The sequence below is a fragment of the Oncorhynchus keta genome, chromosome 29, assembly GCF_023373465.1.
Source record: "Oncorhynchus keta strain PuntledgeMale-10-30-2019 chromosome 29, Oket_V2, whole genome shotgun sequence".
Lineage (NCBI taxonomy): Eukaryota > Metazoa > Chordata > Actinopteri > Salmoniformes > Salmonidae > Oncorhynchus > Oncorhynchus keta.
Window position 1 is genome coordinate 3,109,910 of NC_068449.1, and position 25,000 is coordinate 3,134,909.

The 25,000-nt window shown below is 46.8% G+C and overlaps 1 protein-coding gene across 1 annotated transcript in view; it reads right to left on the minus strand.

Annotated features, from left to right (window-relative positions):
- LOC118380989 (prospero homeobox protein 1-like) overlaps nt 1-25,000 on the minus strand; it is a 62,566-nt gene that overhangs the window by 24,351 nt on the left and 13,215 nt on the right. The window contains exons 4-6 of the mRNA XM_052485655.1: nt 24,623-24,741; nt 23,437-24,505; nt 4,267-4,374 (exon numbers count right to left, since the gene is read on the minus strand). Coding sequence (XP_052341615.1) covers nt 4,267-4,374; nt 23,437-24,505; nt 24,623-24,741 — 1,296 coding nt within the window. The remainder of the gene's footprint in view (nt 1-4,266; nt 4,375-23,436; nt 24,506-24,622; nt 24,742-25,000) is intronic.

Sequence of the window (25,000 nt, forward strand, 5' to 3'; positions counted from 1 at the left end):
CGTTGTCTGTTGTTATTGTCTGTTGTTATGTTGTCTGTTGTTATTGTCGTTGTCTGTTGTTATGCTGTTGTCTGTTGTTATTATGCGTTGTCTGTTGTTATGCGTTGTCTGTTGTTATGCGTTGTCTGTTGTTATGCGTCTATCCTTGTCTGTTATTATGCATTGTCTGTTGTTATGCGTTGTCTGTTGTTATGCGTTGTCTGTTGTTATGCGTTGTCTGTTGTTATGCGTTGTCTGTTGTTATGCGTTGTCTGTTGTTATGCGTTGTCTGTTGTTATGCGTTGTCTGTTGTTATGCGTTGTCTGTTGTTATGCGTTGTCTGTTGTTATGCGTTGTCTGTTGTTATGCGTTGTCTGTTGTTATGCGTTGTCTGTTGTTATGCGTTGTCTGTTGTTATGCGTTGTCTGTTGTTATGCGTTGTCTGTTGTTATGCGTTGTCTGTTGTTATGCGTTGTCTGTTGTTATGCGTTGTCTGTTGTTATGCGTTATCCTGTTGTTATGCGTTGTCTGTTATTATGTTGTCTGTTGTTATTGTCTGTTGTTATGCTTTTTTCTGTTGTTATGCGTTGTCTGTTGTTATGCGTTGTCTGTTGTTATGCGTTGTCCTGTTGTTATGCGTTATCCTGTTGTTATGCGTTGTCTGTTGCTATGCGTTGTCTGTTGTTATGCGTTGTCTGTTGTTATGCGTTGTCTGTTGCTATGCGTTGTCTGTTGCTATGCGTTGTCTGTTGCTATGCGTTGTCTGTTGCTATGCGTTGTCTGTTGCTATGCGTTGTCTGCATAACATGTTTTGTTTTGTCAATTGAATCAAATTGAAGACATAAAACACATAAACCTTTGTGGGAAATATCAGGGCTGGTTCAGCGTTGACAGTGTATGTGTCCTGTGAGAGAGATGGAGAATGTGAGGCCTCCCCCCCATCAGATTAAGGCCATCTATTATAATTGGGCGACAGACAGTTGGCAGAATGCTCCTCAGTGTCCCATCTGTGCCAGTAGCTCTCTCACACACACACACACACACACACACACACACACACACACACACACACACACACACACACACACACACACACACACACACACACACACACACACACACACACATACACACTGTGTTACTATGTCACTGTGAATACTGTGCTACTATGTCACTGTGAATACTGTGAATACTGTGCTACTATGTCACTGTGAATACTGTGAATACTGTGCTACTATGTCACGGTGAATACTGTGCTACTATGTCACTGTGAAAACTGTGCTATTATGTCACTGTGAAAACTGTGCTACTATGTCACTGTGCTACTATGTCACTGTGAATACTGTGCTACTATGTCACTGTGAAAACTGTGCTACTATGTCAGTGTGAAAACTGTGCTACTATGTCACTGTGCTACTATGTCACTGTGAATACTGTGCTACTATGTCACCGTGAATACTGTGCTACTATGTCACTGTGAATACTGTGCTACTATGTCACTGTGAATACTGTGCTACTATGTCACTGTGAATACTGTGCTACTATGTCCCTGTGAATACTGTGCTACTATGTCACTGTGAATACTGTGCTACTATGTCACTGTGAATACTGTGCTACTATGTCACTGTGAATACTGTGCTACTATGTCACCGTGAATACTGTGCTACTATGTCCCTGTGAATACTGTGCAACCATGTCACTGTGAATACTGTGTTACTATGTCACTGTGAATACTGTGTTACTATGTCACTGTGAATACTGTGAATACTGTGCTACTATGTCACCGTGAATACTGTGCTACTATGTCACTGTGCTACTATGTCACTGTGCAACCATGTCACTGTGAATACTGTGCTACTATGTCACTGTGAATACTGTGTTACTATGTCACTGTGAATACTGTGCTACTATGTCACTGTGAATACTGTGTTACTATGTCACTGTGAAAACTGTGTTACTATGTCACTGTGAATACTGTGTTACTATGTCACTGTGCTACTATGTCACTGTGCAACCATGTCACTGTGAATACTGTGTTACTATGTCACCGTGAATACTGTGCTACTATGTCACTGTGCTACTATGTCACTGTGCAACCATGTCACTGTGAATACTGTGCTACTATGTCACTGTGAATACTGTGTTACTATGTCACTGTGAATACTGTGAATACTGTGCTACTATGTCACTGTGAATACTGTGTTACTATGTCACTGTGAATACTGTGAATACTGTGCTACTATGTCACTGTGAATACTGTGCTACTATGTCACTGTGAATACTGTGTTACTATGTCACTGTGCTACTGTGTCACTGTGCAACCATGTCACTGTGAATACTGTGTTACTATGTCACTGTGAATACTGTGCTACTATGTCACTGTGAATACTGTGCTACTATGTCACTGTGAATACTGTGCTACAACGTCACTGTGAATACTGTGAATACTGTGCTACAATGTCACTGTGAATACTGTGGTACTATGTCACTGTGAATACTGTGCTACTATGTCACTGTGAATACTGTGCTACTATGTCACTGTGAATACTGTGTTACTATGTCACTGTGAATACTGTGCTACTATGTCACTGTGAATACTGTGAATACTGTGCTACTATGTCACTTTGAATACTGTGCTACTATGTCACTGTGAATACTGTGTTACTATGTCACTGTGAATACTGTGAATACTGTGCTACTATGTCACTGTGAATACTGTGCTACTATGTCACTGTGAATACTGTGTTACTATGTCACTGTGAATACTGTGCTACTATGTCACTGTGAATACTGTGCTACTATGTCACTGTGAATACTGTGTTACTATGTCACTGTGAATACTGTGTTACTATGTCACTGTGAATACTGTGCTACTATGTCACTGTGAATACTGTGCTACTATGTCACTGTGAATACTGTGAATACTGTGCGACTATGTCACTTTGAATACTGTGCTACTATGTCACTGTGAATACTGTGAATACTGTGCTACTATGTCACTGTGAATACTGTGAATACTGTGCGACTATGTCACTTTGAATACTGTGCTACTATGTCACTGTGAATACTGTGAATACTGTGCTACTATGTCACTGTGAATACTGTGAATACTGTGCTACTATGTCACTGTGAGGAATTAAATAATAAGTCAAAGGAGTGTTAGCACAGAGAGAGGGAGATGAGGAAGAGATAAGAAGAGTAGCGAGAGGAAAGGAGTGGAGAGGAGAGGAGTAAAGAGGAGAAGAGAGGAAAGGAGAGGAGAGGAGAGGAGAGGAGAGGAGATGAGTGGAGAGGAGAGGAGAGGAGTGGAGTGGAGTGGAGGGAGTGGAGTGGAGAGGAGAGGAGGGAGAGGAGTGGAGTGGAGGGAGTGGAGTGGGGAGTGGAGTGGAGGAGTGGAGTGGAGTGGAGAGGAGAGGAGAGGAGAGGAGAGGAGAGGAGAGGAGAGGAGAGGAGAGGAGAGGAGAGGAGAGGAGTGGAGTGGAGTGGAGGGAGGGAGTGGAGTGGATTGGAGTGGAGTGGAGTGGAGATGAGAGGAGCAAATAGGAGAGGAGAGGAGTAAAGAGGAGAGGAGATGAGAGGAGCAAAGAGGAGAGGAGAGGAGAGGAGTAAAGAGGAGAGGAGTGGAGAGGAGGGGAGAGGAGTAAAGAGGAGAGGAGGGGAGGAGTAAAGAGGAGAGGAGGTAGAGGAGAGGAGAGGGAGGGAGAGGGAGGGTGGAGGGAGAGGAGTGGAGAGGAGAGGAGAGGAGTGGAGAGGAGTGGAGAGGAATAAAGAGGAGAGGAGTAAAGAGGAGAGGAGAGGAGAGGAGTGGAGAGGAGAGGAGAGGAGAGGAGAGGAGAGGAGAGGAGAGGAGAGGAGAGGAGAGGAGAGGAGAGGAGTGGTGGAGTGGAGTGGAGAGGAGTTGAGAGGAGAGGAGAGGAGTGGAGAGGAATAAAGAGGAGAGGAGTAAAGAGGAGAGGAGAGGAGTGGAGAGGAGAGGAGTGGAGATGAGATGAGATGAGAGGAGTGGAGTGGGGGAGTGGAGTGGAGAGGAGTTGAGAGGAGAGGAGGAGGGAGAGGAGAGGAGAGGAGTGGAGTGGGAGTGGAGTGGAGAGGAGTTGAGAGGAGAGGAGAGGAGAGGAGTGGAGAGGGATAAAGAGGAGAGGAGTAAAGAGGAGAGGAGAGGAGTGGAGTGGAGAGGAGTGGAGATGAGATGAGAGGAGTGGAGTGGAGTGGAGTGGAGAGGAGAGGAGAGGAGTAAAGAGGAGAGGAGTAAAGAGGAGAGGAGAGGAGAGGAAGTGTGAAGCTTACCTTGACGTCTGAGAAGAACGTCTTGAGCATGTTGGATGAAGGGTATCTGCTGTAGAAAAACATGAGCTTGGCTTTCTTCAGATGGTTGGGAGACAAGCCCTCCTGTATCTGACATGGCCTCAGTCAAGGAACGCAGTACACATTTACATTTCAGTCCTTTACAGAGCGACTTTCAGTTAGTCCATTCATCTTAAAGTAGCTCGGTAAGACAATCACATCAGTTAGTCCATTCATCTTAAAACTTCTCAAAACTTTTATCTAAATTTCCGACTGATTGACATGCCCAAAGTCAACTGCCTGTTGCTCAGGCCCTGAAGCCAGGATCTGCATATAATTGGTACCATTGGAAAGAAAACACTTGGTAGAAATGTTAAAATAATGTAGGAGAATATAACACAATAGATATGGTAGGAGAAAATCCATAGAAAAACAAACTGGAATTATTTTTATGAGAGACCATTAGAAATGCAAGAGAAAGGTCATATTGTAAAATAGCTCCCTGGCTGCATGCAATTCCTATGGCTTCCACAGGGTGTCAGCAGTCTATGTTTAAGGTTTCAGGCTTAAAACTTCAAAAACGAATAAGAAAGTTTTATTGTCAGGACACAGACTTGGAAATCCGTGTCTTTGCGCGCCACGACGAAGTTGCACACCTGCAAAAATCGGTTTCCTTTTGAACTTCTTTCCCGGGAAGATATATTATAGATTGATTACATTTTAGGGTGTCCGGGGAGTAAATATAAACGTATTTTGACTTGTTGAAACAAAGTTTTTTTAGATTTTCGTATTCCTTTCTCTGTATGTTAATCACAAAATGTTACAGCTGGGACCCTTTGGATGACAAATCAGAGGAAGATTTTCAAAAAGTAAGTGAATATTTAATCTTTATATTTGAATGTAAGAAACTTGTGCCGGTGGAAAAAATATTTTGATGTTGTGGCGCCGTCCTCAAACAATCACATGGCATGTTTTCGCTGTAATAGCTACTGTAAATCAGACAGTGCAGTCAGATTAACAAGAATTGAAGCTTTCAGACGATATAAGACACTTATATTTACATAAATGTTTAAAATCCATAACATTTATTAGAATTGATTTACGTTCCCTCCAGTTTCACAGGAAGGTTTCCCACTAGCAGGACACCGATCCTTAAATCAGCTACAACCACATCCATCATAGTATGTAAAACCTTTTATTAAATATTTTTTTAAATTTTACCCCTTTTTCTCCCCAATTTCGTGGTGTCCAATTGTTTTTAGTAGCTACTATCTTGTCTCATCGCTACAACTCCCGTACGGGCTCGGGAGAGACGAAGATTGAAAGTCATGCGTCCTCCGATACACCACACAACCAACCACACACTGCTTTTTAACACAGCGCGCATCCACCTGGCGACCTTGGTTAGCGCGCACTGCGCCCGGCCCGCCACAGGAGTCGCTGGTGCGCGATGAGACAATGATTTCCCTTGTTGCGGCCGGTTACGACAGAGCCTGGGCGCGAACCCAGAGTCTCTGATGGCACAGCTGCCACTGCAGTACAGCGCCCTTAACCATTGCGCCACCCAGGAGGCCCGTGTAAAACTTTTATACCAATCTGTTAAACCTAACTTACTTTTCAACAGTAACCCACAATTAAAAATGATGATTTAAAATCAAAACTCTTTACACACACACACACACACACACACACACACACACACACACACACACACACACACACACACACACACACACACACACACACACACACACACACACACACACACACACACACACACACACACAGACAGATAAGTGCCCAGAGCGTGTGTGTGTGTGTGTGTTGGAGAACAGCTGTGCCCTCTCTCTGTGGCGTGCTGCCATTAACAGTTCTATAATCTATCAGACAAGAGGGGACACAGGGGACCAATCAATAGAGGCCTGCAAGTTCAATTAACACCCACCCCTCCCCCTGCCATCCCCTAAAGAGGTCCTAAATCTCACCCCTCTGGAGACACAAGGGGAGAGGGCAGGGGGGAAAGAGGCGGAGAGAGGAGACACAAGGGGAGAGGGGAGGGGAGAGGTGAGAAAGGAGAGGAAAGGGGAGAGGGCAGGGCAGGGGGGAAAGAGGCAGAGAGAGGAGACACAAGGGGAGAGGGCAGGGGGGAAAGAGGCAGAGAGAGGAGACACAAGGGGAGAGGGCAGGGGGAAAGAGGCAGAGAGAGGAGACACAAGGGGAGAAGGCAGGGGGGAAAGAGGCAGAGAGAGGAGACACAAGGGGAGAAGGCAGGGGGGAAAGAGGCAGAGAGAGGAGACACAAGGGGAGAGGGCAGGGGGGAAAGAGGCAGAGAGAGGAGACACAAGGGGAGAGGGCAGGGGGGAAAGAGGCGAAGAGAGGAGACACAAGGGGAGAGGGCAGGGGGAAAGAGAGAAGAGAGAAGAGAGAAGAAGAAGAGAAGGCCAAGAGAGGAGACACAAGGGGAGAGGGGAGAGGCGAGAAAGGAGAGGAAAGGGGAGAGGGTAGAGGAGAAGAGAGGAGAGAAAGGAGAGGAGAGGAGAGGAGAGGAGAGGGAGAGGAGAGGAGAGGAGAGGAGAGGAGAGGAGAGTGGAGTGGAGAAACGAGAGGAGAGAAAGGAGAGGAGAGGAGAGGAGAGGAGAGGAGAGGAGAGGAGAGGGGAGTGGAGTGGAGAAAAGAGAGGAGAGAAAGGAGAGGAGAGGGTAGAGGAGAGGAGAGGGGAGAAAAGAGAGCAGGGGGAGGGGAGGGAAGAGGGGAAGAGGGGAGTGTCCTTTAAGCTCATCACTAAGCCTGGGACTGAAACCTATTTTATTATATACCTGTATTGATGTAGGCACCGGTTTGGGTTTTTAGTTTACCTTCTATAACAGTATTTTAATGTTTGTTTTGTAAATGTGATATGAAACTCACACCAAGCCCTGCCCCCTTCCACACCAAGCCCTGCCCCCTTCCACACCAAGCCCCACCCCTCCCTCACCAAGCCCTTCACCCTTCCACACCAAGCCCCACCCCTCCCTCACCAAAACAAGCCCTGCCCCCATTCACACCAAGCCCCACCCCCTCCCTCACAAGCCCCCTTCCACACCAAGCTCCACCCCCTCCCTCACCAAGTCCTGCCCCCTTCCACACCAATCCCCACCCCTCCCTCACCAAGCCTTGCCCCTTCCACACCAAGCCCCACCCCCTCCCTCACCAAGCCCTGACCCCTTCCACACCAATCCCCACCCCTCCCTCACCAAGCCTTTCCCCTTCCACACCCCCACCCCCTCCCTCACCAAGCCCTGCCCCCTTCCACACCAAGCCCCACCCCTCCCTCACCAAGCCCTGCCCCCTTCCACACCAAGCCCCACCCCTCACTCACCAAGCCCTGCCCTCTTCCACACCAAGCCCCACCCCTCCCTCCCTCACCAAGCCCTGCCCCCTTCCACACCAAGCCCCTTCCCCTCCCTCACCAAGCCCTGCCCCCTTCCACACCAAGCCCCACCCCCTCCCTCACCAAGCCCTGCCCTCTTCCACACCATGCCCCACCCCCTCCCTCACCAAGCCCCCTTCTACACCAAGCCCCACCCCCTCCCTCACCAAGCCCTGCCCCCTGTCACTCAAGGAATGAACACGAAGTCACAATCATTTTCTTGCCGTTCAGTCAGATAGACGCAGGGAGATGTTGGTAACAATTGTGCTGCTTTCTACAAGCATTCTATAATTACACTATTAAATTGTTTGTGTATTTTACGGTTAGCTAGTTTGTCTTTTCTTAGCAAGTTCAAGCTAAAAATAAATTGTATTAGATGCTAATGCTAATCAATACTTAGCTGGCTAGCTAGCTTGCTAAACGGACTAAGGGTCAGAGGAAACGTAGCAAATACAGCCTGATACCAGTGCTGACGTTGGCTTAGATAACCACGTTGTTAACCATGTTGTTTGTGAAACGGTATCTTCTAGATCAGAGAGGAAGAGGCAAAGCATGAATATTTTAGCTAGCTAGCTACATGAGGTCAGAAAACATGTAACATCTAATTAGGTTCCCCTGGAAACACTGAACCAACATATTTTTTCCTACTCTGTCAATAATTCCTCCCTGGCTTATTAATTCGTTGTCATGGCGAACAACAATGTATTCAAGGTACTGTCCACTATATTCTAACTATAAACTTATATTAATCATTCTATTTCCATGATTCAAACAGTTCACCAATTAATTAGGCCTCGATATCATGCAGCTCTGCGGGGCAATATGCTTGTGTTTCTGCATCTACAAACACAAGCATATTGCTAGGTATTACTGTTGTAGCTACAAACACAAGCATATTGCTAGGTATTACTGTTGGCGCTACAAACACAAGCATTTTGCTAGGTATTACTGTTGGAGCTACAAACACAAGCATATTGCTAGTTATTACTGTTGGAGCTAAAACAAGCATATTGCTAGGTATTACTGTTGTAGCTAAAACACAAGCATATTGCTAGGTATTACTGTTGGAGCTACAAACACAAGCATATTACTAGGTATTACTGTTGTAGCTACAAACACAAGCATATTGCTAGGTATTACTGTTGTAGCTAAAACAAGCATATTGCTAGGTATTACTGTTGTAGCTACAAACACAAGCTACAAACAAAACAAGCATATTGCTAGGTATTACTGTTGGAGCTACAAACACAAAACAAGCATATTGCTAGGTATTACTGTTGTAGCTAAAACACATAGCATATTACTGCTAGGTAAAACAAGCATAGGTATTACTGTTGGAGCTACAAACACAATTGCATTTTACTGTTGCAAAACTGTATTGTAGGTATTACTGACCAAACACACTTTGATTTGATTTGAGCATATTGGGTATTACTGTTGGAGCTAAAACACAAGTGGATTGGAGGCCAAACAAGCATATTGCTAGGTATTACTGTGGAGTGGAGGCCAAGCGAGAGGGGAGGAGAGGAGGCCAGAGAGAGAGAGGAGGAGAGGAGGCCAGAGAGAGAGAGGAGGAGAGGAGGCCAGAGAGAGAGAGGGGAGAGGGAGGCCAGAGAGAGAGGAGGAGAGGAGGCCAGAGAGAGAGGGGAGGAGAGGAGGCCAGAGAGAGGGAGGAGGAGAGGAGGCCAGAGAGAGGGAGGAGGAGAGGAGGCCAGAGAGAGGGAGGAGGAGAGGATACCAGAGAGAGAGGAGGAGGAGAGGAGGCCAGAGAGAGGGAGGAGGAGAGGAGGCCAGAGAGAGGGAGGAGGAGAGGAGGCCAGAGAGAGAGAGGAGGAGGAAAGGCTAGAGAGAGGAGGAGAGGAGGCCAGAGAGAGAAGGGGAGGAGAGGAGGCCAGAGAGAGAGGGGAGGAGAGGAGGCCAGAGAGAGAGGGGAGGAGGCCAGAGAGGAGGAGAGGAAGACAGTGAGAGAGAGGAGGAGAGGAGGCCAGAGAGAGAGAGAGAAGGAGAGGAAGCCAGAGAGAGAGAGAGAGGAGGAGAGGAAGCCAGAGAGAGAGAGGAGGAGAGGAAGCCAGAAGGAGAGAGGAGAGGGAGGCCAGAAGGAGAGAAGGAGGAGAGGAAGCCAGAAGGAGAGAGAGGAGGAGAGGAGGCCAGAGAGAGAGGGGGAGGAGAGGAGGCCAGAGAGAGAGGGGAGGAGAGGAGGCCAGAAGGAGAGGAGGCAAGAGAGAAAGGGGAGGAGAGGAAGCCAGAAGGAGAGAAGAAGAGGAGAGGAAGCCAGAAGGAGAGAGGAGAGGAGGCCAGAGAGAGAGGGGAGGAGAGGAGGCCAGAGAGAGAGGGAGGAGGGAGGCCAGAGAGAGAGAGAGAGAGAGGAAGCCAGAAGGAGAGAAGGAGGAGAGGAAGCCAGAAGGAGAGAGGAGAGGAGACCAGAGAGAGGGGAGGAGAGGAGGCCAGAGAGAGAGGGGAGGAGAGGAGGCCAGAAGGAGAGAGACGGAGAGGAGGCCAGAGAGAGAGAGAGGAGAAGAGGAAGCCAGAAGGAGAAAGAGAGAAGATCCCGGAGCAAACATCAATTTTTCCGGAGCAAGCCAGCTGAAGAGTTCCATCAGCCACTCCTGGGCTACAATCACCTATCCGGACCCGTTTTTACTGCCAACACGGAGCCCCACCGGGCCTTCACGACTGGACTACCGACGTTATCTGCCCGAGGGAGTTATCCAACTGACCCCTCCGTCGCGACGTTATCTGAACGTCTCGTTAGCTGTTTTATCGGCTGCTATCTGAATAGATCTATCGGATATATATATATTTTTTTTTTCTTGGTCACTATAGCTATATCTATTTTGCCAATTAGATTGATCCCCTCTTCCACACGGCACAGCACTAATCTACCGACGGAAACGCACGAGGTGGATAAAAACAGACCTCCATCTTCTACTAGCTTGGTACCGAAGGCCCGGCTAGCTGTCTGAATCGCCCTGACCCCAACCAACCTCACTACTCACTGGACCCTTATGATCACTCGACTAAGCAGGCCTCTCCTTAATGTCAATGTGCCTTGTCCATTGCTGTTCTGGTTAGTGTTTATTGGCTTATTTCACTGTAGCGCCTCTAGTCCTGCTCACTATACCTTATCCAACCTTCCAGTTCCACCACCCACACATGCGATGACATCACCTGGTTTCAATGATGTTTCTAGAGATGATATCTCTTTCATCATGACTCAATACCTAGGTTTACCTCCACTATTTTCACATCCTACCATACCTTTGTCTGTACATTATCCCTTGATGCTATTTTATCGCCACCCAGAAACCTTCTTTTACTCTCTGTTCCGGACGTTCTAGACGACCAATTCTCATAGCTTTTAGCCGCACCCTTATCCTACTCCTCCTCTGTTCCTCTGGTGATGTAGAGGTGAATCCAGGCCCTGCAGTGCCTAGCTTCACTCCTATTCCCCAGGCGCTCTCTTTTGATAACTTCTGTAACCGTAATAGCCTTGGTTTCATACGTTGGTTTTATTCACAGCTTTAGCACACTCTGCCAACCCGGATGTCTTAGCCATGTCTGAATCCTGGCTTAGGAAGACCACAAAAAATTCTGAAATCTTCATCCCAATTGACAACATTTTCAGACAAGACAGAACGGCCAAAGGTGGCGGTGTTGCAATCTACTGCAGAGATAGCCTGTAGAGTTCTGTCCTACTATCCGGGTCAGTACCCAAACAATTTGAACTTCTACTTTTAAAAATCCACCTCTCTAAAAACAAGTCTCTCACCGTTGCCGCCTGCTATAGACCAGCCTCTGCCCCCAGCTGTGCTCTGGACACCATATGTGAACTGATTGCCCCCCATCTATCTTCGGAGCTCGTGCTGCTAGGCGACGTAACCTGGAACATGCACCCGAGCCATCCTACAATCTAAGCTTGATGCCCTCAATCTCACACAAATTATCAATGAACCTACCAGGTGCCACCCCAAAGCCGTAAACACGGGCACCCTCATAGATATCATCCTAACCAACCTGCCCTCTAAATACGCCTCTGCTGTTTTCAACCAAGATCACAGCGATATCTGCCTCATTGCCTCCATCCGTAATGGGTCAGCGGTCAAACGACCTCCACTCATCACTATCAAATGCTCCCTGAAACACTTCAGTGAGCAGGCCTTTCTAATCGACCTGGCCGGGGTATCCTGGAAGGATATTGACCTCATCCTGTCAGTAGAGGATTGCTGGTTATTTAAAAAAAAAGTATTATTAGTATTAGTATTAGTATTCGTATTATCATCAGTAGTAGTAGTAGTATTAGTAGTATTAGTATCAGCTGTTTTAGTACTGACATAATTATTATTCATAGTAGTATTATTGGAATAATTATTAGTAGTATTGGTATTACTTTTATTGGTATTATTATTTGCATTAGTATTATTAGTATTATAGTATTATTAATAGTATTACTAGTATCATTATTAGTATTAGTATTATTATAATTAGTAGTAGTAGTATTGTTTGTATTAGTAGTATTATTAGTATTAGGATTATTATTATTAGTACTATTATTAGTATTTTTATTATTAATTATTATTAGTAGTATTAGTACTATTATTATTATTAGGAATACCTAGGATAGGGTAATTATTATTGGTAATTAATCCTTCTCACCCCCCCTTCTCCCCCAACAAGATTTAGATGCAAGTGGCTGTTCCACTGGTTGTCATAGTGTATGCACCAATTTGTAAGTCGCTCTGGATAAGAGCGTATTAAATGACTTAAATGTAAATGTAAATGTATTATTATTATTATTATTAGTAGTAGTAGTAGTAGTAGTAGTAGTAGTATTAATATTATTAGTAGTATTATTAGTATTAGTATTTTATTTATTTATTATTAGTACTATTATTGGTATTATTATTATTGGTATTATTAGTATTAGTAGTAGTATTACTCATCCCAGTAGTAGTAGTAGTAGTAGTAGTAGTAGTAGTAGTAGTAGTAGTAGTAGTATGAGTAGTATTAGTATTAGTAGTAGTAGTATTGGTATTATTATTAATCATCCCAGTAGTATTAGTATTAGTAGTAGTAGTAGTAATAGCAGTAGTAGTATTAATAGTAGTATTAGTATTAGTAGTAGTAGTAGAGTAGTAGTAGTAGTAGTATTAGTATAAGTAGTAGTAGTATTGCTATTATTATTAATAATCCCAGTAGTAGTAGTAGTAGTATTATTAGTATTAGTATTAGTAGTATTGTTATTAGTATTAGTAGTAGTAGTAGTAGTAGTATTAGTATTCGTAGTAGTAGAATTGGTATTATTATTAATCATCCCAGTAGTAGTAGTATCAGTATTAGTATTATTATTATTAGTAGTAGTAGTAGTATTATTAGTATTAGTAGTAGTAGCAGTATTAGTATTAGTAGTAGTACTAGTAGTATTAGTATTAGTATTAGTAGTAGTAGTATTGGTATTATTATTAATCATCCCAGTTTCTGTGTTTGTGTGAATCTCTGAATCCCAACTGTTCTTTCAGTTAATCCCCTGCTGAATTGGCCCTGACACCCTTGTTGTTCACACACACACACACGCACGCACGCACGCACGCACACACACACGCACACACACACACACACACACACACACACACACACACACACACACACACACACACACACACACCCAAGCACGCACACACGCACATGGACACACAAGCACGTGTGTGCATCCACCCACCCAAACCCACACAGACACAAATATAGACTGTTCACCCACCCACACAGACACAAAGATAGACTGCTCACCCACCCACCCACCCACCCACCCACACAGACACATATATCGACTGCTCAGACACCCACCCACCCACCCACCCACCCACCCACACACACACACAGACACAAATATAGACTGCTCACCCACCCACACAGACACATATATAGACAGCTCACCCACCCACCCACACAGACACAAATATAGACTGCTCACCCACCCACCCACACAGACACATATATAGACTGCTCACCCACCCACCCACACAGACACAAATATAGACTGCTCACCTGACCCACCCACCCACCCACCCACCCACATAGATACAAATATAGACTGCTCACCCACCCACCCACACAGACACATATATAGACTGCCCCCCTGACCCACACAGACACATATATAGACTGCTCACCCACCCACCCACCCACACAGACACAAATATAGACTGCTGGCAGACACCCACACACCCACCCACCCACACCACCCACCCACCCACCCACCCACCCACCCACACAGACACAAATATAGACTGCTCACCCACCCACCCACACAGACACAAATATAGACTGTTCACCCACCCACCCACCCTGACACAGACACAAATATAGACTGCTCACCCACCCACCCACGCAGACACAAATATGAGACTGCCTCTGACTCACTGACTGGCTGACTGACCTGACTGGCTGACTGACCTGACTGACTGGCTGACAGACCTGAGTGACTGACCAGACTGACTGACCTGACTCACTCACTGACTGGCTGACTGACCTGACTGACTGACCTGACTGACTGACTGACCTGACTGACTGACTGGCTGACAGACATGAGTGACTGACCTGACTGACTGACCTGACTGACTCACTGACTGGCTGACTGACCTGACAGACTGACCTGACTGACTGACTGACCTGAAAGATTGACTGACCTGACTGACTGACTGACCTGAAAGATGACTGACTGACTGACTGACCTGACTGACTGACTTGACAGACCTGACAGACTGACCTGACTGACTGACTGACCTGAAAGATTGACTGACTGACCTGACTGACTGAGTTGACTAGAACCGAAGACAAGGCAAACCCCAGACAAGTTAACAGGATGCAAACTAATAGATAATAAAAGGAAGAAATGAATATTGCACACTCTATATATTATCTATTTATATTATATAGATTACATTATCTTTCTATAAAATAATATAGAGTGCATCATTCTTTATTTTCAAAATAAACTGAATATAGTCACTCATAACGTTACTGAATGTAGTCATAAATGCCTTTTATGCTCGCTTCGATGCAAGCAACACTGAAGCTTGCACGAGAGCACCAGCTGTTCTTGAAGACTGTGTGATAATGCTCTCGGTAGCCAAACATGAGCAAGACCTTTAAACAGATCAACATTCACAAAGCCGCGGGGCCAGACGGATTACCAGGACGTGTTCTTAATTAAAGCATGCGACTAGTGTCTTCACTGACATTTTCAACCTCTTCCTGACTGAATCTGTGGTACCGACATGTTTCTAGCAGACCACCATAGTCCCTGTGCCCAAGGAAGCGAAGATAACCTGCCTAAATGATTTGCGCCCCGTCGCACTCAACTCAGTAACCATGAAGTGCTTTGAAAGGCTGGTCATGGCTCACATCAACAGCATCCTCCCAGACAACCGAGTCCCACTCCAATTTGCATACCGCCCAAACAGATCCACAGATGATGCAATCTCAATCGCATTCCACACTGCCCTTTCCCACCTGGACTAAAGGAACACCTATGTGAGAATGCTGTTAATTTACTACAGCTCAGCGTTTAACACCATATTGCCCACAAAGCTCATCACTAAGCTAAGGACCCTGGGACTAAACACCTCCCTCTGCAACTGGATCCTGGACTTCATGACAGGCCGCACCCAGGTGGTAAGGGTAGGCAACAACACATCTGCCACGCTGATCCTCAACACTGGGGCCCCTCAGGGGTGTGTGCTTTGTCCTCTCCTGTACTTCTTGTTCACCCACGACTGCATGGCCAGGCACGACTCCAACACCATCATTACGTTTGCTGACGACACAACAGTGGTAGGCCTGATCACCGATAACGATGAGACAGCCTATAGGGAGGAGGTCAGAGACCTGGCAGTGTGGTGACAGGACAACAACCTCTCCCTCAATGTGAGCAAGACAAAGGATCTGATCGTGGACTACAGGAAAAGGCGGGCCGAACAGGCCCCTATTAACATTGACGTAGTTGTAGTAGAGCAGGTCAAGAGCTTTTCTTTCTTTCTTTCTTTCTTTCTCTCTTTTTCTTTCTTTCTTTCTCTTTTTCTTACTTTCTCTCTTTTTCTTTCTTTCTTTCTTTCTTTCTCTCTTTTTCTTTCTTTCTCTCTTTTTCTTTCTTTCTTTCTTTCTTTCTTTCTTTCTTTCTCTCTTTCTCTTTCTTTCTTTCTCTTTTTCTTTCTTTCTCTTTCTTTCTTTCTTTTTCTTTCTTTCTTTCTTTCTTTTTCTTTCTTTCTTTCTTTCTTTCTTTCTTTCTTTCTTTCTTTCTTTCTTTCTTTCTTTCTTTATTTCTTTCTTTCTTTCTTTCTTTTCTTTCTTGATTTGATAATCAGTAAGAGGAGAGGACGAGAAGTTCTGACTGAACGGACACACATTTCAGCGCCCCCCGGTCCATTTACTTAGTGGTGTTATAATTTATGCTATGAAATCCCCCTCGTAGCAAATAACTGGTGAAAGCCCAAGTCCTGGTCCAAGCAATGTTCACATGACCTGTATGCCCACGGAAGCAGAGCTGCCTGTCAGTCACTGAGAGGCAGAGTAGTAAGTATCTCAACAGCTTGTTTTCCACAGTATTTAAAAAAAAACAGAACAATGTACACATTTACTTTTATGAGCCTTTAAAACATAATTTATATAACATAGATATTTTTTGGACCAATCACCAGTGGGGCCCCACCCCTAATGGGCGGGCCACCGGTGGTCAGGTACAACACAGACACAGTGACCATGGTTGAGTCATCCTATCACTGTTTCCTGCTACAGGGGGTTGTCTCTTCTAAGAAACCAGAGTTCATACACACACACACACACACACACACACACACACACACACACACACACACACACACACACACACACACACACACACACACACACACACACACACACACACACACACACACATACAAAACACACACACACACACATACATACAAAACACAGACACACACACACACACACACATACATACACGCACGCACACACACACAGACACACAGATCCTGTACCCCTCCTCATGAATGCTTCATATTTATGTCGACCTTGAGCTTTGGCCTCTCTCTCACCTGGCGGAGAGCATGTGCGTGCGTTTGTGTATCTGGGTGTGATGTGTGTGCAGTGCAAGCGAGACAATAACATCTGAAACCTGAACCTATCGCCAGGTGTACTGGAACAGAAAGGAGAAGGAGGTGGATGGGGAGGGTGGAAGAGAGAGTGGAAGGGAAGGGAGGGAGGAGAGAGAGCATGAGAGGGGGATAGGAGCGAGGGAGACAGGGAGGGAAGAGAGAGAGGGAGGGGGGAGAGAGAGAGAGGGAAAGGAGGAGAGAGAGGATCACAGGGGAAGAGAGAGGGAGATGGGAGGGAGGAGAGAGAGGGAGGGAAGGGGAGGGAAGGAGAGAGGGAGAGAGGGAGGGGATGAGACGGCAAGAGAGAGTGAGGGGAGGGAAGGAGAGAGAGGGAGGTGAGGGAGGGAGGGAGAGGATGAGAGGGGAAGAGAGTGGCACAGGAGGGAGGAGAGAGTGGGAGGGATGGTAAATCCATAAATGAATGCTGGACATCTGCTCAGCAACATGAAAGATTATCGGAACACAGACCTGAGGTGTGTGTGCCCCTGTGCCTTAGCCCCCACCCCTCACACACAACCAAAACACACACATCCGCACACACACACACACTCAACCGTAACCCCAATCACCATGCAAATGCCAGGGATACAGAACAAGGGCATGTTTCTTGAGATGCAAAGTATGTGTGTGTGTGTGTGTGTGTGTGTGTGTGTGTGTGTGTGTGTGTGTGTGTGTGTGTGTGTGTGTGTGTGTGTGTTTGTGTGTGTGTGTGTGTGTGTGTGTGTGTGTGTGTGTGTGTTTGGTATCATCTGTGTGTGTGTGTGTGTTTTGCATCATCTGTGTGTGATTGGTGTGTGTTTTGTATCATCCGTGTGTGATTGGTGTGTGTTTTGTATCATCTGTGTGTGAGTGGTGTGTGTTTTGTATCATCTGTGTGTGATTGGTGTGTGTTTTGTGTGTGTGTTTTGCATCATCTGTGTGTGAGTGTGTGTGTTTTGGTATCATCTGTGTGTGTGTGTGTGTTTTGCATCATCTGTGTGTGATTGGTGTGTGTTTTGTATCATGTGTGTGAGTGTGTGTGTTTGGTATCATCTGTGTGTGTGTGTGTGTTTTGCATCATCTGTGTGTGATTGGTGTGTGTTTTGTATCATCTGTGTGTGATTGGTGTGTGTTTTGTATCATCTGTGTGTGAGTGGTGTGTGTTTTGTATCATCTGTGTGTGAGTGGTGTGTGTTTTGGTGTGTGTTTTGCATCATCTGTGTGAGTGGTGTGTGTTTTGTATCATCTGTGTGTGAGTGGTGTGTGTTTTGGTGTGTGTTTTGTATCATCTGTGTGAGTGGTGTGTGTTTTGTATCATCTGTGTGTGAGTGGTGTGTGTTTTGGTGTGTGTTTTGCATCATCTGTGTGAGTGGTGTGTGTTTTGTATCATCTGTGTGAGTGTGTGTGTTTTGCATCATCTGTGTGTGATTGGTGTGTGTTTTGTATCATCTGTGTGTGATTGGTGTGTGTTTTGTATCATCTGTGTGTGAGTGATGTGTGTTTTGTATCATTTGTGAGTGGTGTGTGTTTTGTATCATCTGTGTGAGTGGTGTGTGTTTTGTATCATCTGTGGGTGAGTGGTGTGTGTTTTGGTGTGTGTTTTGCATCATCTGTGTGAGTGGTGTGTGTTTTGTATCATCTGTGTGTGAGTGGTGTGTGTTTTGTATCATCTGTGTGTTGCCATGTGATGAGGAAGAGAACCTCATGCTATAAGACAAAGACCTGTCTCTCTACTATTCCTTTACACACACACACACACACACACACACACACACACACACACACACACACACACACACACACACACACACACACACACACACACACACACACACACACACACACACACACACACAGACATTTGAATAATGCTTCATATTTGATTACATTCTTAATTTGCAAATATGGAGAAAGGGTTTTTGAGACAGGTGCACGTAACGTCCATCTCCGGTAAGGTAATACGTGATCAATATCCCAGGCTACCTACAATACTACAATTCTACTTACTACAGTGAGTGTTTCATGTCTTCAATGGAAATAGCGGATCATAATAACGAAATGTGATTGAATGGAACGACTACATCAGCTTTGATATATTTGAAAGTGAGAACCACCCATATGTCTCCTCAGTAGCTTTAGAGATTGTGCTATTCAGTACATTGAATCTCAGCAGCTGGAGAGATTGTGTTATTTTTGGGTTCTATGTCTTGTTGTCGTTTCACTTTGTTCTTCAAACGAAAGTGTTTGTGCGTGTGTGTGTGTGTGTGTGTCGTGTGTGTGTGTGTGTGTGTGTGTGTCGTGTGTGTGTGTGTGTGTGTGTGTGTGTGTGTGTGTGTGTGTGTGTGTGTGTGCGTGTGTGTGTCGTGTGTGTGTGTGCGTGTGTGTGCGTGTGTGTGTGTGTGTGTGTGTGTGTGTGTGTGTGTGTGTGTGTGTGTGTGTGTGTGTGTGTGTGTGTGTGCGTGTGTGTGTCGTGTGTGTGTGGTGCGTGTGTGTGTGTGTGTGTGTGTGTGTGTGTGTGTGTGTGTGTGTGTGTGTGTGTGTGTGTGTGTGTGTGTGTGTGTGTGTGTGTGTGTGTGTGTGTGTGTGTTCACCTCTTCAGCAGAACACACAGTGTGTGTGTGTGTGTGTGTCATGTGTCACACCTGTGTGTGTCATGTGTGTGAGCAGAACACACAGTGCTGAACCAGAGGAGCCTCTCAATATGAAAGATAAACAACTACCTCTTCACACCTGTTCACACCTGTTCACACCTGTTCACACCTGTTCACACCTGCCTGCCACCAAAGTGAGAGAGTGTGTGTGTTTTCAATGTAAAAGGCAAAAGACAACATACAAAACTGCCAGGCAACGGTTATCTGTGCTTAAAGTGATGTGTCACACACACACATACACACACACACTTTTCAATCCCCCCTGTCCCACACACCAGGAAACGGAATACCTGAGAAGCTAACTTCCTCTTACAGAACCCTTCTCCTCTACATTCCTCTATATCCCCGGTTCAGAACCCTTCTCCTGTATGTCCCCGGTTCAGAACCCTTCTCCTCTACATACCTCTATATCCCCGGTTCAGAACCCTTCTCCTCTACATCCCCGGTTCAGAACCCTTCTCCTCTACATCCCCGGTTCAGAACCCTTCTCCTCTACATCCTCGGTTCAGAACCCTTCTCCTCTATATCCCCGGTTCAGTACCCTTCTCCTCTACATCCCCGGTTCAGAACCCTTCTCCTCTATATCCCCGGTTCAGAACCCTTCTCCTCTATATCTCCGGTTCAGAACCCTTCTCCTCTACATTCCTGGTTCAGAACCCTTCTCCTCTATATCTCCGGTTCAGAACCCTTCTCCTCTACATCCCTGGTTCAGAACCCTTCTCCTCTATATCCCTGGTTCAGAACCCTTCTCCTCTACATCCCTGGTTCAGAACCCTTCTCCTCTACATCCCTGGTTCAGAATCCTTCTCCTCTACATCCTCGGTTCAGAACCCTTCTCCTCTACATCCCTGGTTCAGAACCCTTCTCCTCTACATCCCCGGTTCAGAACCCTTCTCCTCTACATCCCTGGTTCAGAACCCTTCTCCTCTACATCCCCGGTTCAGAACTCTTCTCCTCTATATCCCCTGTTCAGAACCCTTCTCCTCTATATCCCCTGTTCAGAACCCTTCTCCACTATATCCCCGGGTTCAGAACCCTTCTCCTCTCCTCTTCAGAACCCTTCTCCTCTATCCCTGGAACCCTTCTCCTCTATATCCCTGTTCAGAACCCTTCTCCTCTATATCCCTGGTTCAGAACCCTTCTTCTCCCTGGTTCTATATCCCCTGTTCAGAACCCTTCTCCTCTATATCCCCGGTTCAGAACCCTTCTCCTCTACATCCCCGGTTCAGAACCCTTCTCCTCTATATCCCCTGTTCAGAACCCTTCTCCTCTATATCCCCCCTGGTTCAGAACCCTTCTCCTCTATATCCCCTGTTCAGAACCCTTCTCCCCTGGTTCTTCTCCTCTATATCCCTGGTTCAGAACCCTTCTCCTCTACATCCCCGGTTCAGAACCCTTCTCCTCTATATCCCCTGTTCAGAACCCTTCTCCTCTACATCTCCTGGTTCAGAACCCTTCTCCTCTACATCCCCTGTTCAGAACCCTTCTCCTCTACATCCCTGGTTCAGAACCCTTCTCCTCTACATCCCCGGTTCAGAACCCTTCTCCTCTACATCCCTGGTTCAGAACCCTTCTCCTCTACATCCCCGGTTCAGAACCCTTCTCCTCTATCCCCCCTTCTCCTCTATATCCCCCGGTTCAGAACCCTTCTCCTCTACATCCCCGGTTCAGAACCCTTCTCCCCTCCCTTCTCCTCTATCCCCGGTTCAGAACCCTTCTCCTCTATATCCCCTGTTCATCCCCTATATCCCCTGGTTCAGAACCCTTCTCCTCTATATCCCCGGTTCAGATCTCCCTATATCCCTGGTTCAGAACCCTTCTCCTCTACATCCCTGGTTCAGAACCCTTCTCCTCTACATCCCCGTTCAGAACCCTTCTCCTCTACATCCCCGGTTCAGAACCCTTCTCCTCTATCCCTGGTTCATCTCCTCTATATCCCTGGTTCAGAACCCTTCTCCTCTACATCCCCGGTTCAGAACCCTTCTCCTCTACATCCCCGGTTCAGAACCCTTCTCCTCTATATCCCTGGTTCAGAACCCTTCTCCTCTATATCCCTCGGTTCAGAACCCTTCTCCTCTACATCCCTGGTTCAGAACCCTTCTCCTCTATATCCCTGGTTCAGAACCCTTCTCCTCTATATCCCCTGTTCAGAACCCTTCTCCTCTATCCCCTGTTCATCCCCCCTGTTCAGAACCCTTCTCCTCTATATCCCTGGTTCAGAACCCTTCTCCTCTATATCCCTGGTTCTCCTCTAGAAACCCTTCTCCTCTACCCCTGGTTCAGAACCCTTCTCCTCTATATCCCTGGTTCAGAACCCTTCTCCTCCCCTGTACAGAACCCTTCCCCTGTTCAGAACCCTTCTCCTCTATCATCCCTGGTTCAGAACCCTTCTCCTCTACATCCCTGGTTCAGAACCCTTCTCCTCTACATCCCTGGTTCAGAACCCTTCTCCTCTACATCCCCGGTTCAGAACCCTTCTCCTCTACATCCCCGGTTCAGAACCCTTCTCCTCTACATCCCTGGTTCAGAACCCTTCTCCTCTACATCCCCTTCTCCTCTACATCCCCTGTTCAGGGTTCAGAACCCTTCTCCTCTACATCCCTTCTCCTCTATATCCCTGGTTCAGAACCCTTCCTCCATCCCCGGTTCAGAACCCTTCTCCTCTACATCCCCGGTTCAGAACCCTTCTCCTCTACATCCCCGGTTCAGAACCCTTCTCCTCTACATCCCCGGTTCAGAACCCTTCTCCTCTACATCCCCGGTTCAGAACCCTTCTCCTCTACATCCCCGGTTCAGAACCCTTCTCCTCTACATCACCCGGTTCAGAACCCTTCTCCTCTACATCCCCGGTTCAGAACCCTTCTCCTCTACATCCCCGGTTCAGAACCCTTCTCCTCTACATCACCGGTTCAGAACCCTTCTCCTCTACATCACCGGTTCAGAACCCTTCTCCTCTACATCACCGGTTCAGAACCTTTCTCCTCTACATCCCTGGTTCAGAACCCTTCGCTCACACCACTCATCATCGTTTCTCTTCCTGACTTTGAAATAGAATTAGCTTTTGAGCGTTATGTATGAAGACACACACACACACACACACACACACACACACACACACACACACACACACACACACACACACACACACACACCGTGTGAAGTCTGATTTGCTTTGAGCGTTTATGTACAAAGTCTCACAGCGCCGACCTTCTGAGAGACACTGAGACAGTGACAACTGAAAAGATAGGAGGTGTGTGTGTGTGTGTGTGTGTGTGTGTGTGTGTGTGTGTGTGTGTGTGTGTGTGTGTGTGTGTGTGTGTGTGTGTGTGTGTGTGTGTGTGTGTGTCGTGCCCTCTCAGCACCTCAGAGCACTAGTCCCCACTGTTCTCAAAGCCTGGAGACCAGCGTGCAATCTTCCCCTTGCAAGACCCTCGCGCCCCTTTTACTCCCCCCGTCGGGAGAACACAGGGGTTAGAGCAGGAACCAATTAATGGAGATTAATTAAATTAAGAACTATTACAGCCACTGCTGAGACCCAACAACATGTTGAGGTTTTACCTATTTCACTTCATATTCTGAAGGTAAGAGTTAAGGTTTGGGATAGAGGTTAAAAACATGACGTTTAGACATTTCATTCTGAACGGTTAAGTCACGCATTAAGGTTTGGGATAGGGGTTAAATTAGTGCCGGCCACGGTTGCCCCTAGTGGCCGGTTTTGAAGACATTTCCCGACATCCTCAGGACATGGAAAGATGTCCATTTTCAAAGTCAACCTTGAGCTATCTAACTGGCTAAATAAAGATGTCTCAATCTGTCGTCCGCTGAGAGACACACACACACACACACACACACACACACACACACACACACACACACACACACACACACACACACACACACACACACACACACACACACACACACACACACACACACACACACACACACACACACACACCTGGAGTTCAGTAGCAAAGGATACGGTACTTCCTGAATAAGGCGATATGTCAGCCATGTCCTGGAGCTCTCCACACTCTGATTTGATGAGCGACAGCCCCTCGCTCCCTCCTCCATGTTGGGGTGGAGAGCTCTGCCTGTGGTGGTGGTGGTGGGAGACAAAATGGATGCCCCCGCCTGACCCCATCTTGGTTCGCAGCCCCACAGTTTCCCTGGAGAGGTCCATGGACTCAGGGGGGGAGCGCTGGTCTTTGGGGAAACTCTGGAAGGGGTATCCCATGAGAGGGAGGGAGAAGGGGTGCCGGAAGGAGGGAGGGGAGAACCCCAGAGATGCAGAGAGGGGGGAGGGATGGAGGGAGGGGTGGTGGGGGTAAGGAGGAGGGAGAGAGGGGTTCCGGTGTTGTGGGTCGGCGTTGGTCTTCCTGACCACTAGAGGTAGTGCTTCTGTCTGGTCGCTGGCCGTAGGGACGCTGAGACCCACGAACGAGTCCAGCGGGCTAGGGATGATGACATCACCAAAGCATGGCAGCCTCTGGTTGGCTGAGTGGAAGATGGGGCTTTGAGAGTCCGTGGTGAGGGAGGGGGGGAAGGGAGGGAAGGAGGCCTGTGAGGCAGTGTTGGTGGCAGAGGGGGTGTTTTGGGAGCCACGGTGATGAGGATGATGTTGAAGGTGATGATGGTTGGGGGGTTTGTGGTTGAACCCGTTAACCACGGTGTCCACCACCTGCGACATGGCATAGTTCAGCTCCTCTTTCAGAGTCTCGGCTAGCTGCCTCCCCTCTGCTCGCATCGTCCCCCCTCCAACCCCTCTCTCCCCTCGGCCCCAATCACTCTCCTCCCTCCCCTCCCTCTCTCCCTCCTCTCTCTCGTCCTCCTCCCTCTCCCCATCCAAAAGGGCCTGTTCTCGGAGCAGGGCTCTGGCTCGCTCCAGAAACAGACCTGGGTCGTCAAGCAACTCTGACAAGTCACCGTGGATACGATCGGCACGGTTACGGTTGCCGTGGTGGTCCCTGTGTCTGTCCTCCAAACCGTCGGAGCGGACACTATCCTCCGACTGGTTCCCGTCTTCCTCCCCTCCTCCTCCTCCTCCTCCTCTCTCCTTCTCTCTCTCGTTCTCTCTGTCCTCCTCCTCCCCTCCTCCTCCTCTCCCCAAATCTCTCTTGTTCTCTCTGTTCTCCTCCTCCTCCCCCCCTCCTCCTCCTCTCCCCAACTCTCTCTCGTTCTCTCTGTCCTCCTCCTCCTCCCCTCCTCCTCCTCCTCTTTCCTCCTCCTCCTCAGTCTCAATGTCATAGATCTGATAGAACTTCTCCTGCAGCTGACGAAGTTGTTTCTGTAGAAACAATACAAACTTTTTGAAAATATATATCAATCAATCAAAAATATAAATTAATTAATTAATTGCTAACAACTTCTGCAGCTGACACACAAAATGATCACCTATATAAATACACATAAATATACATGAATAATACTATATATAAAGACATATATAATACATCAATGAATTAATAAATAACTACATACATGAAGTAATGAAGTAATCAATTAAAAATATTAAATAACACTGCTTCTGTAATAAAGCACATTTT